The sequence below is a fragment of the Anopheles coluzzii genome, chromosome 2 (assembly GCF_943734685.1).
Source record: "Anopheles coluzzii chromosome 2, AcolN3, whole genome shotgun sequence".
Lineage (NCBI taxonomy): Eukaryota > Metazoa > Arthropoda > Insecta > Diptera > Culicidae > Anopheles > Anopheles coluzzii.
Window position 1 is genome coordinate 38,799,041 of NC_064670.1, and position 15,540 is coordinate 38,814,580.

The 15,540-nt window shown below is 46.4% G+C and overlaps 3 protein-coding genes across 8 annotated transcripts; 1 reads left to right on the top strand and 2 right to left on the bottom strand.

Annotated features, from left to right (window-relative positions):
* The first annotated feature begins 1,022 nt into the window (after nt 1-1,022).
* On the top strand, nt 1,023-7,740 carry LOC120952429 (MORN repeat-containing protein 4 homolog). Of its 6 annotated transcripts, XM_040371756.2 has the most exons (5): nt 1,023-1,136; nt 1,467-1,632; nt 6,543-6,974; nt 7,068-7,087; nt 7,217-7,740. In XM_040371756.2, exons 3-5 carry the CDS (start codon nt 6,789-6,791, stop codon nt 7,482-7,484), a joined length of 474 nt encoding a protein of 157 aa, XP_040227690.1. In that variant the 5' UTR covers nt 1,023-1,136; nt 1,467-1,632; nt 6,543-6,788; the 3' UTR covers nt 7,485-7,740. The 6 variants fall into 6 exon arrangements, with proteins under 6 accessions (XP_040227690.1, XP_040227685.1, XP_040227686.1 ...); XM_040371751.2 differs by lacking the exons at nt 1,023-1,136; nt 1,467-1,632 and adding an exon at nt 5,251-5,732; XM_040371752.2 differs by lacking the exons at nt 1,023-1,136; nt 1,467-1,632 and adding an exon at nt 5,251-5,694.
* Nucleotides 7,741-7,857: 117 nt separating this feature from the next.
* On the bottom strand, nt 7,858-11,352 carry LOC120948876 (MMS19 nucleotide excision repair protein). Its single transcript, XM_040365710.2, has 3 exons — nt 11,152-11,352; nt 8,428-11,036; nt 7,858-8,363 (listed from the first exon to the last, which is right to left on the bottom strand). Exons 1-3 carry the CDS (start codon nt 11,237-11,239, stop codon nt 8,160-8,162), a joined length of 2,901 nt encoding a protein of 966 aa, XP_040221644.2. The 5' UTR covers nt 11,240-11,352; the 3' UTR covers nt 7,858-8,159.
* Nucleotides 11,353-11,514: 162 nt separating this feature from the next.
* Nucleotides 11,515-14,420, bottom strand: LOC120948877 (solute carrier family 35 member F6). Its single transcript, XM_040365711.2, has 5 exons — nt 13,907-14,420; nt 13,602-13,749; nt 13,092-13,245; nt 12,293-12,580; nt 11,515-12,198 (listed from the first exon to the last, which is right to left on the bottom strand). Exons 1-5 carry the CDS (start codon nt 13,981-13,983, stop codon nt 11,714-11,716), a joined length of 1,152 nt encoding a protein of 383 aa, XP_040221645.1. The 5' UTR covers nt 13,984-14,420; the 3' UTR covers nt 11,515-11,713.
* Nucleotides 14,421-15,540: the final 1,120 nt, after the last annotated feature.

Below are 15,540 nucleotides of genomic sequence, written 5' to 3' on the forward strand. Positions count from 1 at the left end.
AATCCTTCTCAATTGGGTTATGGGGGTTTTGTCCTAGTTCTTTGGCGTGATCTGCATTCTCAGGGTATAGAATTTCCGGTTGTTAGTCAGCATTTTTGCGCGCAACTCAACTACCAACAGCTGCTGTCGGTGCTGACCTTTGACCCGTGACAAGTGAAATCTTTGACAGCTTCAAAAGCCAATGTTAGTCTACCACCCTTACGTAGATAGAAATTTATTAGATAGGAGCCACTAGTGGTGCAAAAGTTGCAAAAGTTCCACGACCTTCCCAATTATTATCAAATTTAAAATGCAACATCACATACGGCCGCTATTGTGATTTATCAACGCGAATCCGTTGATTTAATAAATCGAACAACACGTGGGTGTTTAACCAATCGTATATACCGTGTGATGCCCCCCGCTGCTCTGATGCCAACTTTCTCAGATGCAGCCACAAAGCAAAAGGGGAGACGAAATAAAATTTCGACAATTAATATGCTTCAGAGATTAAAGGCAACACCACATTCCGTGTGCCCCACAACCGACGGGGCCCATTATTAAACACATATCCGAACATTTGGATGAAATAACAGCAGCAGCTGCAGCAAAACCAGTGAGTTACATAATTCGCTTGTAAAGTTAAGCTGAAGAGTGCATCATCATCGCCGCTTAAATCCTCCGCAACATGTGCTGTAGGGGTTGTTTGAAAGCATCCCAACAAGGGTCCATCGTTAGCCCCATACACACACACATACCTTTTTCGAATTGATACGTTTCAAGGAAGGAAAATAGTTGATCTTTAGAGAAATGATCCACATGTTTCAAAGCACATCATCTTCATCAACGGTCTTTTCATTGTGAGTTTAAATATTTTAAATCTACTCACCCCACATTCGTTGATCGAGAAATCAACCTTGGAACTTTTCAATCCAAGTAGGCAGGTTTGGTGCAGTTTTTGCAGTTCCATCACTCGAACCAGCACTGTAACTAACACCGAAGAGCTGCCAACGTGCGTGTGTGCCGTACAGATTTTGGAGCATAATCCGGACAGCAGACCGAGGAGGAGGAACACACGTAATGTTTTTACTTTTCGGTTGGTAATTTTCCACCCCATGGCGCGCTCGTCCACCCATCAGCGCCCGGTGCCGGAGAGGGTAAGTGGCCGGTAGGAATTTATGTACATTCGTTTCAGTGGGCGATTTAATTTGGCTAGCCGAGCGATCGTCTTAGCAACGGGCGCGGTACTACTACTACTGCGCGCCGTTTGGTGCATCTTGTAAGCCCGTTTCATGGCCGTCTTGATCGCTGGCGCCAATGAAATGTTCGCGAACGGCAAGTGTGCAAGCAACCGGAAAGGGTTTTTGTGTTCCGGTTGCTTCCCCGTTCCGTCGCTGTGCCGGTTAGCTGTCTGGGCCGTTTTGGGGGGGGGGGGGGGGGTTGGAGTGTTTCACTTTCATTCATTATCGGTTCGAACCTCATTTTAGGACGCCCACTTGGCGACTGAACAACACAAGCACCCACACTCTCTCGCATCGTAACGCCGTGGGGGGAGTGTGCTGTAATACGAGCAACGATAAGTGGCCGCGGAAACGGAAAGGGAACAACCTTTCGAGAGTGGCGAGAAGATCGTCAGCCTAATTAGAGGACAGGGTAAGTAAAATGGACAGTTATTATTTACCTTGTTGTTTATCTGATATGAAGAGTGACGAGGAAAGAAAACATCAAAACATTTGCTTTGCACCTTATCAATCAATGTAATGCTCGCTTTCATGCTTCCTACCCATTCCAATCGGTCGGCTGGCGCCGTTCGAAGAGTAATTATGTTCGATGAGTGTTTGCCACTGTTTGTGCCCATTTTTTTTTTCTTTTTTTATTTTGCTATACCCGGCCACTGCACCCGTTTGGTGATTAGAGCTGGTTGCCCCCAAGCAGATTAAGGGGGCCACCATCACCACGCGTGGTCGATGCCATTTGGCGCAAAACCATCCCAGCCGCATGGAATAATGGTGAATAGATAGATACCACTCATCTATTTTGCCTTGTTCGCCTGTTTCGCGCTTTGCTGCCACAGATTTGCGGTCCGTTTAATCCGTGAGTCGGTGGTTGGTGCACGATTCGCTGTTGCGTATCGGCATGTGCTAGTAGTAGTGCGCATGGGACGGATTACCGCAGCCAGGGCGTGCAAGAAGCGGTTGCATCGTAATCGAGTTGAATCATCTTCGGCAGGGCCAACAAAGGGAAACAACACCAGCAGAGATGCTCCTTACGTGGTGAGGCGTTCTCGAAAGTGGCCGTTATATGGGGTAAGCCCCTAGGATGCAGCAGCATTCGAGCCACCGCGTGGTGCAGTAACGACGGCTAGGAGACGAATTGAGCCTATTATATTGGTTTTGCTGCGTCGATCTTTCACACGATCACTGCCCCAAGCCAAGTAATAATTGTAAAGCTTTAATTGTGCTGTTTGAGTGTTTTGAAACGAACTATATTTAGTGGCGTTCGGAGGGAGTTGCGCGGCACCACGTTTCGGATCCTTAACAAGATCAAAACTGAAACAAATTATCAAAATGAAAAGCTATCATGGAAAGATATGTTTTTCTCATTCGTGAACAATTATAGTACAAGATGAATAAAAATAACATGAAAAAAACTCTTTTTATGGTAATAAAAATCAAACTTACAAATGAAAATCTCATACTACCGCTTCAAATGAAGACCTTTTCGTATTTTTCATATTTGCAACAAGCTTCTGAATTGAATTGTACTACGATTAATTACAAATCCCCTATCGATCAATTTGCTCTACTTTTCACCAACAATCATTCCGTTCAAAAGTGCCCTGAATTTCGAAGATCGAACACAAACACGAACCAACAGCTAGTGCAATGTCGCAAAATGAGGACCAAAAGTGTGGCAAATTGCTGCAGCTAGTTGTAAAGTAATAATTTTACTGCTTCAAGTCTCATCAATCGATCCAGCCATATGTTGTCCATACCTGTAGCATACCTATAACAAAAGAAAACTGCTGATTAAACAGTAAAAACGAACGATAAAATTAATTATCACCCTAACCCCAGCTGCTCTTACGTCAGCGATCAACCCACATTGCTACACCGTACACCGAGATTAGTGGCTGTGAAGACAAGCGGACGGTGCACCGTCCTGCCAGCATAGTTCACGGTGGGAAAGTATAGAGTGCACACGTGGACATTGGGTGGAGCGCACACGTGGACATTTTATATTATTTGTTTTTTCTTTCACGTACCGATTTGTGATATGATTTAGCACGTGGCCACGGAGCTGAAAAAATGTTGAAAATTTTTTCAACTTTGTCAAAATTGCTTGTCAACTGCAAAAAAGAGCTTTTCTCGTGGCCGCACCAAAAACATACAAGAGCGACAAAAAGCTCCAACATCTGAATATCATCGATATTTTGTTTAAGAAGCACTAACTAGGTACATAAATCAATTAGAATCATGCATTTTAGCATTATTATCATAACAATGGGTCACAACTGCGCCAAATAGCTGTTTGTTTACGCTTTTTCACGAACGTCAATTTTTGTCAACTTTTGTCAACTTTTTTTCCTGGCTGCTCCAGGTCACAAAATTTTGACAAAAGCTCAAAAAAGTGACAAAAGCTCACATTTTGAAAAATTTGTCAGCATTTTGTCACTCCCGTTGCCTTTCGCTTATTGATAGTTGTTAGGGGAAGGTAGGTAAAGACGGACACGTTAAGGGAAATGGTAAAAATCTAGGGATATATAACTGCAATGACCATGAAAATGTGCATACATTTTCTTACACTCATGTTTTATCAGAAAATGTGGTGAAACTTTTAAGATTCCATCAATTTTTGCCTTGTTTTCATGAATGAAAAACATGATTTTTTTTTTCGTGAAGTTATGAAATGTTCGGGCAAGACGGACACCTGATATTGGAAAGGTGGACACGTTGATGGAAAAACAAAGATGGAAAAACGTTGGAAATTGCAGAAGTTTATAGTATTTTAACATATCCTATTGCTTTCCATTTCATGGTACGTACATAAACCAATTCTAGGCCAATTGCAACGACGGTTCATTCAGCCATGAATTTAGAAATTGTAAGCGGCGCTTGTATAATAATAATATACGTGATAATATATCGTAGAGTACAGCATCTAAAGCATTATTTAAATATCGCGCACTAGCAGCTGACGTTGCTCCAGCTTACAGAACAACAGTCTAGAACTTCCTTTTAGGAATTACTCCGCGAAAAGTCCACGACCCCAGTATTTTTTTTGTTTGGGAATTGTTAATAGTTTAAGCCATTTTCCACCATGTCCAAATTCAACAGTTGATATTTGTAATCCCATAGAATTTCTCATCTATTCCTGAACGATTTCGTATCAATGCCTAATCTGTTTATTGCTTAAAGTTGTCCAAGTCGCGACTAATCCAAGATATTGGATTTCGTAAAGCGCCTCATCAGCGTCGAGCGAGTAATAGCATTATGAATGGCTACTATTTTGACCGATGTTTCATTTCTCGCATATTTCAATACTTTCTCTAGTTTCTAATTGGTTTATAGCTTCGGAATATCCTTATTTAAGGTATTTGAAGAAATCTATTCATCACCAATTGATTTAAGAAGTAAAATAAATCAATAAATTCGGTGTCCATCTTTCCCTACAATAAAGTGTCCGTCTTTCCCGCTTTGGTGTCAGGATGTATAAACCACCGGAAAACAATATTTTGTATTGCTTTCATCCTCGTTCTTTCGCCAGTTTTTTCATTAATGATCACGACAACTCATTCATGAAATAAAACTTTCGGAAATATAAGCAATACCAGTTGTAGAGCTTAAGATTCACAGTAGTCAAATTAGATCCACAAGGATGCTCATGATTGAAAATTTATTTTGTTGGAGGATTTAACCAATTTTGCATATATTATGCCAAAAATGTTCTGAAATGTGTTGTTTAACTTTAAGTTAGGATGCTGTATTGTTGATTTTTTCAAAAATTACCTTTTTCATGCATTTATGAGAAGTGTCCATCTTACCCGCAGTGTCCGTCTTTACCTACCTTCCCCTAATTGCGCCGCTTAAATATCCAGCGGTGACAGGGAATGCCCTTAAATTTATTGTAAATGTCCTAGCTACGCCACGAAACGAGTGTCGATGAGAGACGATCCCCTTTGATGATTTAATTCGTTTTATAATTTAAGTTTAATTGAATAAAAAATACTACCCCCAAATTCGTTCCTCCTTCTATCCCACCGTGCCCCAGATACTGTGCCAGATAGCGCTTGTCTCGGAAAATGCAGACTCTTCTTCACGTGTAAGCGCCTTTTCCGCCGACTGCTTGGATGGATGGATGATGCGTTCGCGGCGCATGTCGCTGGTGCGCCTGTTTCCAACCCCTGTAGTGCGTACCGGCGATGTGGCGGGGGAAACATCAGACCCACCCACCCTACTCTGTTTCAAGCGCCTACTTTGACTCCTGGCTGTTGCGATGATGGTGGTGGTGGTGGTAGTTGCTCATGCTCGTGCAAATCCACAACGCACTCGCACTCGGTGACGCACGCTTGGCCAGATCGGATACCGTGGATCCCTCCCGGAGGGTTACGCTCGCAACCAACACGGGTATAACATTCGTAGGTAGTTGGTGTACTATTTGGTGTGTACTAGCGGCAACGTGCTGAAAGTGAAAACGGAGCTGATAGTGGAGGCAGTGAGCAGGAGGGTACCAGACAGGACCACTTTTTACGGGTGTGTGTGTGTGTGTGTTCGGATGCAGGTGCTTCTATCCGGTGGGGCCCGGTAGGGTAAACGTACATTTATGCTACTCAGTGAAACATAACCGGAGCAGACGATCCGCATTGTAACCGGTTTAACTGTGGTTAGAGAGTGCGCAGCAAGCTGTTACGGTGATGCGTTTCCCGTGAGCATGCAGTTTGATTGTGGCATGAAATGTTGAAATGTGATAGTAAAAAATAGTGCACAGGAATTTGCATCAAGACGCTTGCATTTAATGAGCGAAGTAGTTTACAAAGTGTTTAAAATTGTAACATAATTCACAAAATACACATTTCAAACAAAAAAAACATCATCGGTGTGTTCGATTTGTGATATACTCAAACAGTTTCTTATCAAAGTCTTAAATCGATTGCAAAATTGTTCCACACCATCAATCGTACTTTTACGCCGCTCCCACTGGCAAATAAAAATCTGATCGTAGCTATCTGTGTTACAATTGCAATCGATTTATGGTGCCTACAAAAGCGCTTTAAACGTTTCCAAGAGCCCCACAATCACAGAGGCATTGCGAAGCGTGGTTGCGATGGGCTTGGATGACTCCGGTTAGCAAGCTTATGCTTTTCCAAGGAACAGAGTCAATAGAGCGAATGAAGTTTGTACATTTATCCATCGCATAACTAACACACACACACACACACACACATACCACAAAAGGTTTTTTTCTTCTCAAAGTCTCCCCAAACTCCGCAAACGACTAATTAGATTTGTCACCTTGCCCTTTTCCCACGTGCCTTCTCCAATCCGTTCGCGTGCTCGGTGTAGGAAATCGTACAAAGAATAAATCCATTTCACGACCATCCATCGCGCATGGTTCGGTAAATCGGATGGCCGCCGTATCGTAGCTCTCTGTCCCGCCGAGCTAAGGAAGCCAAACGCAACAAGGTGTCGGGTTTGGTGGACGCGTACCGCGCGCTCTGCGGCAGTCACAGTGTAGCTAGCGATCGGAACAGGCCGCGTTCTAACACGCTCGAAAGCAGAGGTCCCCCCCAGCTAGAGCACGGCGCAGAAATGATGGACAGCGTCCAGACGGGTGTGGTCAAATGTGGCGGCTATCGGTATGACGATGGGACGCGCTACATTGGCGATTGGAATCAGCGCGGCCAGAAGCACGGCATGGGCTCGATGATGTTCTCGGACGGCACGCGGTACGACGGAGCATTCAGCAATGGCGTCTGTTCCGGGCTCGGCGTGATGGTAAGGAAGTGTTTCTTCGCGCACGCACGCAAACAAGGCCGCCTGCATGTACTCACTCAACTCAACGCGCACACGCCTTTCTTTCCGTTTCAGTGTTTTCCCGACGGTGCCAAGTATGTGGGACGCAGCGCTTCCGGAACGCACCCGGTTATGCCCATTTTGGCGCAGAACCCCCGGGGCCGGAGTTTGGTGCCTTTTTGGTCGAATTGATTTAACATCTTTATTCCCCTTCATCGTTTCAGATACGAGGGCGAATTCATGCAGGGCTGGTTCCACGGTCACGGTGTGTTCTGGCGGGCGGACGGCATGAAGTACGAGGGCGAGTTTCGCGGCGGACGCATCTGGGGTCTGGGACTGATTACGTTCAGCGACCAGAGCCACGGATTCCCGCGCAACGAAGGCTTCTTCCAGGACTGTCGGCTGGTGCGGAAGAAGCGCTGCCCGGACGTGATCAACCGTGCCCAGAAGGTGGCACTCATGGCACGCGCCCAGTGCGACCAGGGCAGCTAGGTGGTGCAGCGTGTCAGCGTCGGGCAGCTGCAAGGATTGGTTCCTTTTTTATTGTTACGTCTTTTTTTTTTGGTTGTTGTTGTACAAGTTGTTCTGTTTTTTGAACATGTGTTTTAGTGAAGTGTTCGTTAGTTTTTCGTTTCGTGATATTTTAAGGAGTTGATGTACATAAGGACTCGACCAGGAAGAGCTATAGCGCTAATATGTACCGTAATTGATTTCGTCGAATAAATATAAATAGCAGGTCAACGTTGAATATGTGTGTTTTCTATCTCGTAGCGCAGGTAAATCAAATTAACTTCAAAGCGAATGGAAAGTTAAGTGACCATTTTCTCTATTTTTAAGCCAATAATTAATCATAATTCAAAGAAAGTACATTTTACTTGAGTTACTTGTGTAATTCGTCCTTTATTTGATGCTATAAACTAAGATTACTATTGATCAACAAAAAGAGAAAGAAGAAAGAAAGAGTAGGAAAACGCTTACAGTGTTGAAATTTGATTTCAACGCATATTTCCATCGATAGAAACAGAAAATGTCCGTACAAATGCATTATTGTTTGCGGCGGCAATGCATTGTGATGGAACGACCAAAGCATTACTGTGCAGGAATTCTTCCGAGGAGGTAGTGTGTTCGTTACGAGCATCCAAGGGCTTGCAGCATCCTCCCACCGGCTCACTTGTCCGTTTTCGTGTCCTCCGCACTACCGACGACAAACCACTGGAGCCGTGTAGTGACGGCCGCATTTCTTACCAAGCGCTTCCGATCGTCCAACGGTTTTTGTAGCGCCAGCAGGACACTCTGCTTGAAGGGGAGCAGCAGAAACGTGGGATACTTGCACACGTACAGCAAACACTCGAGCGCGCCGATGCGTATTTTCTGCAACGAAACGAAATGGATAAGAGTTTGGAGGATGGATGAAAAAAACGGCACTACACCATACCATAGAAGATTGATGCAGGGTCAGCTTAAGCAGCAGCGGTATGAGCGTCTGCAAATGGTCCTGCACAAATGGGTCCTGTTCGCGCGTGAAGCGCAGCACGATCGTCAACGCTTCCAGTATCGTTTTGTCGTCGGTCTGAGCGAGACACTTCAGCAGCACCGGACCGACCTTGGACAGGTTCATTTTTAGCACCGTGTGCGGTGTCGCTGCCAGCACAAATGCTAGCGCTTTCAGGTGCGTTTCGGCGTACTGTTCCACCTTCTGCTCCAGCTTCTTCATGACCCACACGAACAGCTTTTGTTTTAACAGATTGCGCAGCAGGGGCAGATGAAGCTGGGGAAATTCGATCGACAGGATCTCGAATGCCAGCGCTGCGATGTGGCCGAGCGTAGGATGGTCGAGCAGATCCGCAATGTCGTCGACGATCTCACCCGCCTCCGAATGGCCGCGTGCGATCAGCCCCTTGCCGATCCAGCTCAGTATGACCACGGCCTGGTGGTTGTGTTTCTTCAGCTCCTCGCGGATCATCTTCAGCAGGCGCTTCAGCACACCCCGGTGATGCTCATCGTCCGGCATCCGGTTGAACAGACTGCACAGCAACCGATTGCATACGTCCCGCACCCGCTCGTCGTCCGTTTCGAGTGCCAGCTTGCTCAGATCGGTGACCAGATTCTCAAAGTGATCCACCAGCGGTACGCTTTGGTCGAGGTAGGCGAGCAAACCGGACGCTAAATAAAGATCGGCCCGCTGCTGCAGTCGCAACGCTGGCAATCGCTTTACTATCAGCTGGTGCTGCTCCTCCACTGGGAGTTGTTTGACGACGGCACCGATCAGCTGCGCCATTGCGTGCAGACAATCCGAGCTAAGCTTATCGTTCGCGTACTCGAAGCACCGGTCGAGTAGTTTGTATTGCTCGTACAGCTCGGCCTTGCCCAGCTGACTCGAATTCCCATTCTCAACCACATCGGTCAACGTATCCATGGCAATGATGGCGAGCCGCTCGTTGTCGGGGTCGAATATTTTCGAAAGGAAAAATTTTACCATCTTGTCCATGTACCCATGGTAGAGGATGAATTTGCCGAGCGTTTTAAACACCAGCTGCACCAGCGACGTCTCGGCCTTGGCGTAATCGTGCGTGATTAACTTCTCCAGCACGACCGTTTTCACCTCCTGCTGGTAGCGAATTGCGAACGAGAACAAGCATTCCTGCGCCGCATCGATCGTCTTGCTCGGTTGTTCCGTTGCAGTTAGCAAAATCTTTACCATCGCACTGTACACCACGTAGCGGTTTTCGCTCGTTACCATTTCCGGTACGGCTGCCAGTGCCAGCAGGGCGGATCGTTTCTGCTCGCTACCGTCGGCTTCCTGCAGCACAACCTCTATCAGCTTTTTGTGCATCTGTCCCACGAGCGCTGGGTCCAGCCGGTCTATGCAGTACCAGTGGGCACACACGGCACACAGCCGTTGCAGAGCGTCTACCAGCACGTTCGCTACACGCGTCTCCACGTGCCCGTCCACGTTCAGCTGGGCGAGCAGCATCGGGATAAGCTTTTCTATTACGTACACCGCACAGTACACGCTCCCCTGGGCGCAGCTCAGTTCCACGCGCAGGCTCATTTCGAACTGCTTCGAGCTGGCATCCGTCAGGCCGCCCATCACGCTGAGCAGTATCTTGTCGAGCAGTGCCTTTGCGGACGGCTCGTCGGTGGAAGCATTTTTGGCCAGTGCCTGGACTGCGGCAAATGTGGCTTCGACCAGCTCCTTCTCCGCGGCGGATGTGCCACCGGCCGGAAGCAGCTCTTTCTTCAACGCCGTCCACAGCTCGTCATGATGTTCCTCGAGTTTTGCCACCTCCAACAGCTCCAAACACCTGCGCAGCAGTGACAGTGAGTCCAGCTTCGCCATGATCAAGCTGCTGTCGAGCTTTTCCATCAACAGCGGCACCGCAAACTCTGCCATTTCCGGCGTTGCGCACAGACAGTTTGCCAGATGTTCGGCCAGCGCATCGCGCGTTATCGCTACCGGGTCGTTGGGATTCGGGTGGAAATCGATCGGGAAGTAGCAGGCGAACGTTTCAAACATTTCCTCCGCCAGATGGTACATCGGGAAGGTCCGGATGAAGGAGGGCATACGCTCGAACAGGTACAGCAGATTGCGCGGATCGCGCTCTCCCTCGATCGCACCAATAACACCGTACACAAAGTCGACACCCCACGCCTTCAGCTCGTCCACCTTTCGCTCGGCGAGATTTAGCATCATCTGGAAGTACAGCGTGCGTTCCGGCTTTTTCTGGCTTTGGCAGGGCACTCGTTCGAAAAGCGCTCGCAGCAACCGGACGGCGGCACCGTCGGGGAAGTTGGTCATGTGCGTAAGTGCTTCGATGCCCGCCAATACCATCGGCGTCACGGTATGGTGGTCAAGCGAACGGTCAATGTAGAACGTGCAGAGCAGCTCCACCTGATTCGCTTGCAGCGCGTCCGGTGGAAGATCCTTCAGCACGTTCGACAAGAGCGTCGTTCCCTTGGCGCGGACGGAGGCATCGGTGTGAGTCAGCGCTGGTCCTAGCTCCTCTACAAACTCGGCCACATTTAGCTTTCCAGCGATAATGTCTAGCAGTGTCGGGCGGAGGGGAGAATGAAACAACGATCAGTATACTGACAAACAAAGCCATCCAGCCAGCCAACAAAGGGAGGATGTCCAGTGCAGTCAAACACGAACGCTTACCTGTGGTAACTTGGTGGCACTTTTCTTCCACTTTCTGATCAGTCTTGATCATATCCACTATTGTCGTGTGCGACCACGGGAATTTCATTGCTGGGCGAGTAAATTAGCACACAACTTTCGACCGACTTTTGTTGAGCACGATGGTGGTATTTCAACGTACGGGCAAATAACAACAAAGCAGTCGGTGGACCGCTGTCACCGAAGACAACAAAGAAACAGCAGCGCTGCTCGTAGAAATAGAAAACAGTCGCGTGGATGACATTTTGCTAATTCAAATGATACGTTAAAGCAAGTTTTATAGATTTTATTATTTTAATTACAAGCATTTTTCACTAGTTTAACTTAATACAGAAACCAATCAAATAAGTAGCTTCACATTGGATTCACTTTTATTCCCCTATCAGTTAAGAGTTTGTATTTGTTTTGAGATATTTTTGTTGTTATTGATACACACAACAGAGAGTATCAGCGCAAGGAGCTTTACTATGCTACACACATACGAAAAAAAAGTCCCAAATATCCGTTTACACACACAGTTTTTGCGTTCTCTCTTTCTCTCAGTCTAACGATCTGGCTCGTCCGCCTGCCGGTTGATAATAACCTCGCCCATTCCATCCGACGACTGGCGTCCGATGCGCAGCAACAGCGCAATCTTCACGCGCCGGTACGTTTGCAGCACAATAATGTCATTGTACAGGCACATGCCGAACAGGAGGCCGGCGAACCCGATCAGCTGCAGGTAGTGGAACTTTTGCCAAACCAGCAGCAACGACACTACCCACACGACGAGCGTTCGAACGGAATCGAGCACCATCCGCGTCGTGGCTGAGATTTCCTTCGTCACGCTAATGCCGGCAAAGTTGAAAAATGCAATCGACACAATCATGCCCGAAATAGCTATGATCAGCTGATAGTTGTTGGCCATCTGGGCGAGCGCATCGGGCAAATCTTCCAGCACGCCGTGCGCGTTGCTGTTGAACGGGTACATCACGTGGATAAAGTACATTGGCAGCAGAAGCGCCCCCAGCACGGAAAAGCCGAAGAAACCTGCGGGACAAACAAAATAGAACACGTTTCGTTAGAAAAAAAACTTCCACCGCGCTTTCGTACGGTACACACGGATGGTGGTGCTAATACTTGCCTTCCCAGCCGACGGCTTGCAGTGCCGGGATGTTTAGCGCGGTCACATAGTACTCCTCGTACACCATTTGGACCGCGGTAATGATTTGTGCCAGTATAATAAGCAGATCACCCGTGATGACATTGTTCCTAGTGTACTGCGATCCCGTATTATCGTTCGACAGCACATCGGACATGCCAACAATCACCAGGCCAACCATGATGAAGGCAATGCCGAACCATTCCCGCTTCACCAGCGTGCGGTTCAGGAAGGCTACACTCAGTATAGCGACAAAGATTATGACCGATCCTGGGAAGAATGAAGAAAGCAGGCATGTAAGTGAAGGAACACAGAAAGAATGAGGGGGGGGGGCATTATGGGTAACAATGGTTTCGCAACAGGTTGCGTCCAGTGTGTCGCTGATTTTTAAAGGCTTCAACCTTGTGTTGCAGGCATTAATCGGAATGAGGCAAAGAGCGTGCATACGAATTGCAGCCTTACTCGGTAAAAGATGGAAAGGAAAAATGATTTAAAATAAAACTGAACCAAAAAGCAATATTGAAGGTGTCTGCTGCTCCGCTTTTAAAGTTGATTAGGCATGAATCATCCGAGGTGCCACTATATTGTGGGCTAGCACATGCATACAATTAAACAAAGCAATCGTTGACACCAAAACCGGTAATGGTTCTGATTTCACGCCGTACGATTTCAACGAAATCAGTAATGACCTGACGCAAATCAATTGTCAAATCCTTTAAGAATGCGGGGTGCTGATTAAATAATAAATAGCTTGTTATGCTTCCATTGAAACTAAACTTACCTCTGAGCAACTGGAAACTAGAGGGGTAGGTCAGATTGAGACCAACGTACATAATGGAGGTCGCCAGCATATCGCACATTGCCGGCACGAATAGGATGAAGGGGCTGAACTCCCGGTTGCCCTGCACAAGATCGTGCCGGTCCTCGGAACCATTCTGTGCATCATGCGGGAGAAAAAGGCAAAACGAAACACAATAAGAAAAAGCAACGGACCACAGCAAAAATGCGGTGCAGCAAAAACGGAACACAGGAAAGGGGGATGATAGTACAACGAAACACGAGCAACCCGTTGCTGCGGCTGCTGATAAGCCCCCTGTTTGCGATGGAGTCATTATACAGCTTGCCGTCATGATTGAATCTGCTGTCATCGGGCGGAAGCTGTGTGTTGTATTCGATCACTATTTAGTGGATTTCGATTCCGTAGCAGCGTAGCACAAGTAGGCTATGTGCAAGCGGTTACTCGTGTTTCGTGACCGTCTTGGAAGTCGAGCGACTCGAGCGAACAACTTACATTCTTGCGACGTAGATGATAGTAAACGGCTTTGAATGCAAGTAAACAAAGGAATTCTCCAAGGAACATTGCACACGCTTGCACGAACGGATGCACAAACCGCCGCACTTGACCATCCGAGCCTTCCGATTCGATATTGTCAGCCCATCTGCAATGTATGGTTAAAACACATTTTTATGCATTCTACGATCTTTTCGATAAAGCCAGCATATTCCGCTTTCAAGGTCGATGGCTTTTCTTCCTCTCTCTCTCTCTCTCTGCCTCTCTTTCGCGCGTTAAAAAATAACATCGCTAATTTCACTTACTTTGTACTGAGCGTGTTTATGGAGCCTGTTACCACCATGGTAAGCGCGAATATGAATTGCTTTTGCGACCAGGCCATTTTGTTTTCGTTTGCACTCTGGCTCGATGGTACGTGCAGAAAATTTTAGAATTACACAGGATAAACAAACAGCTTCACAAAACAAAAAAATAAACTCGAATACCGATAACACAGTGACACTGCCACAACCACCAATAACAACAACAAGAAGTAACTGCAATGGCTGCTCCCTACACCATGTCTACCATCGCGTACAGCGATGACAAAGGAATTTGACGCCCAACCAGTGCGGGCGCTGCTGAGATGATTGTACTTGTTCACTTTCGTTGTCCGCCTATTTCACGTACGCGAACACTTGCGGGGGAAACTGTTCATCAAGCAGATCGATATGTTTTCCACCGCTCTGCGTCCTTGCAAGTAATCGCGCAAAGAAAACACAGCAACTTGTCGTTCGTGCGCGTAGCGTTCACAGCTGATCGCAACGCAAATGGAAAGAGACACTGCACCCAATGAGCATTTCTCCCCAACTAACAAAACGTAGCGATGCTTTGTATGACGGCTATCGGACGCTGATCGGCATCCCGTTGCAGAGAGCAATTACTATGCTGCTTGTTCAGCTTGGTTGTTGTTCTTATTGCTGTAGCCGGGGTTTGCAATTTGACTGTCTATAGGGCAGGCAGATTGTATCGATTTTGTTGTGTTTCGGAACGGGACGTACATTTGACACACTTAATAAAACGGCACACTCGGACTCTTATTAAAACTTATACTCTATTACAACAATTATCAAACATCGACCATCCTAGTCCGCAGCCTGATACCGAGTCGCAGCGATCGATCATCCGATCGCTGCCGAAGTCCTTCCCAGCCTTTTTGACATCACATGCTGTCAGTTACGTGACAGCATTGAGTCGCGGCTACACCTGCGCTACCTACACAACAGATTTCACGCTTAAAGTGTCCAATGATATTTAGCATTTCGCCATGTTAGAATCATTATATAAAAAAGATAAACATGTTACTTTAGCACACGAGTATTTTTTTATTAATCCATTTAGAATCTAAATTTACAAATTTTATCATAACACCCATATATTAGGTATATTTTGGATTAATTCTAGTTGATTTCGCCAGATTACAGAGCTACGCAAATTAATTTCAATTAAAACAATGGTCTCGAAACCTAATTAAAATGAGTTCTTTATGACCACCCCTTAAGATACCAAAACCAAAACCAAAGCCATGCTGATCCTGACAAAAATACATCACATTGCATTACATCACATTAATCACATTGATTAATATTACGTTGATATAATTTGAAACCCGGTAACCACGTATCTTAGAAACATGCTGCTCAGTGATCGTAGTGAGTAAAATCGTTCGATTATACTCTGATCGCTAGCCAAGACCTGAACCCTCCTGTACTCCATGCAGATAAACCACAATTCCTGGTAAATATCAGATGAAGATTAGTCCAGACGGGAAGTTGAATGAAACAAACGTTTTTATTTAATATTTAATCTTTTAATGATACAGTATGACTGCACTGGTTGGGATATGATTGCGTGTCAACTAGTGCGTTCACATTCGATAGTGGGGTTGTTTGACAAACGG

What these genes read in the sequence shown, in the direction of transcription:
- LOC120948877 (XM_040365711.2), bottom strand. Translation starts at nt 13,983, where the DNA reads ATGGCCTGGTCGCAAAAGCAATTCATATTCGCGCTTACCATGGTGGTA. An exon ending in ATCATCTACGTCGCAAGAAT is followed by an intron (nt 13,246 to 13,601) that starts GTAAGTTGTTCG and finishes CATGATGCACAG; the next exon opens with AATGGTTCCGAGGACCGGCA. An exon ending in TAGTTTCCAGTTGCTCAGAG is followed by an intron (nt 12,581 to 13,091) that starts GTAAGTTTAGTT and finishes CATTCTTCCCAG; the next exon opens with GATCGGTCATAATCTTTGTC.
- LOC120948876 (XM_040365710.2), bottom strand. Translation starts at nt 11,239, where the DNA reads ATGAAATTCCCGTGGTCGCACACGACAATAGTGGATATGATCAAGACT. An exon ending in GTGCCACCAAGTTACCACAG is followed by an intron (nt 11,037 to 11,151) that starts GTAAGCGTTCGT and finishes CGACACTGCTAG; the next exon opens with ACATTATCGCTGGAAAGCTA. An exon ending in CCCTGCATCAATCTTCTATG is followed by an intron (nt 8,364 to 8,427) that starts GTATGGTGTAGT and finishes GTTTCGTTGCAG; the next exon opens with AAAATACGCATCGGCGCGCT.
- LOC120952429 (XM_040371756.2), top strand. Translation starts at nt 6,789, where the DNA reads ATGATGGACAGCGTCCAGACGGGTGTGGTCAAATGTGGCGGCTATCGG. An exon ending in GTTCCGGGCTCGGCGTGATG is followed by an intron (nt 6,975 to 7,067) that starts GTAAGGAAGTGT and finishes TTTCCGTTTCAG; the next exon opens with TGTTTTCCCGACGGTGCCAA. An exon ending in TGTTTTCCCGACGGTGCCAA is followed by an intron (nt 7,088 to 7,216) that starts GTATGTGGGACG and finishes TCATCGTTTCAG; the next exon opens with ATACGAGGGCGAATTCATGC.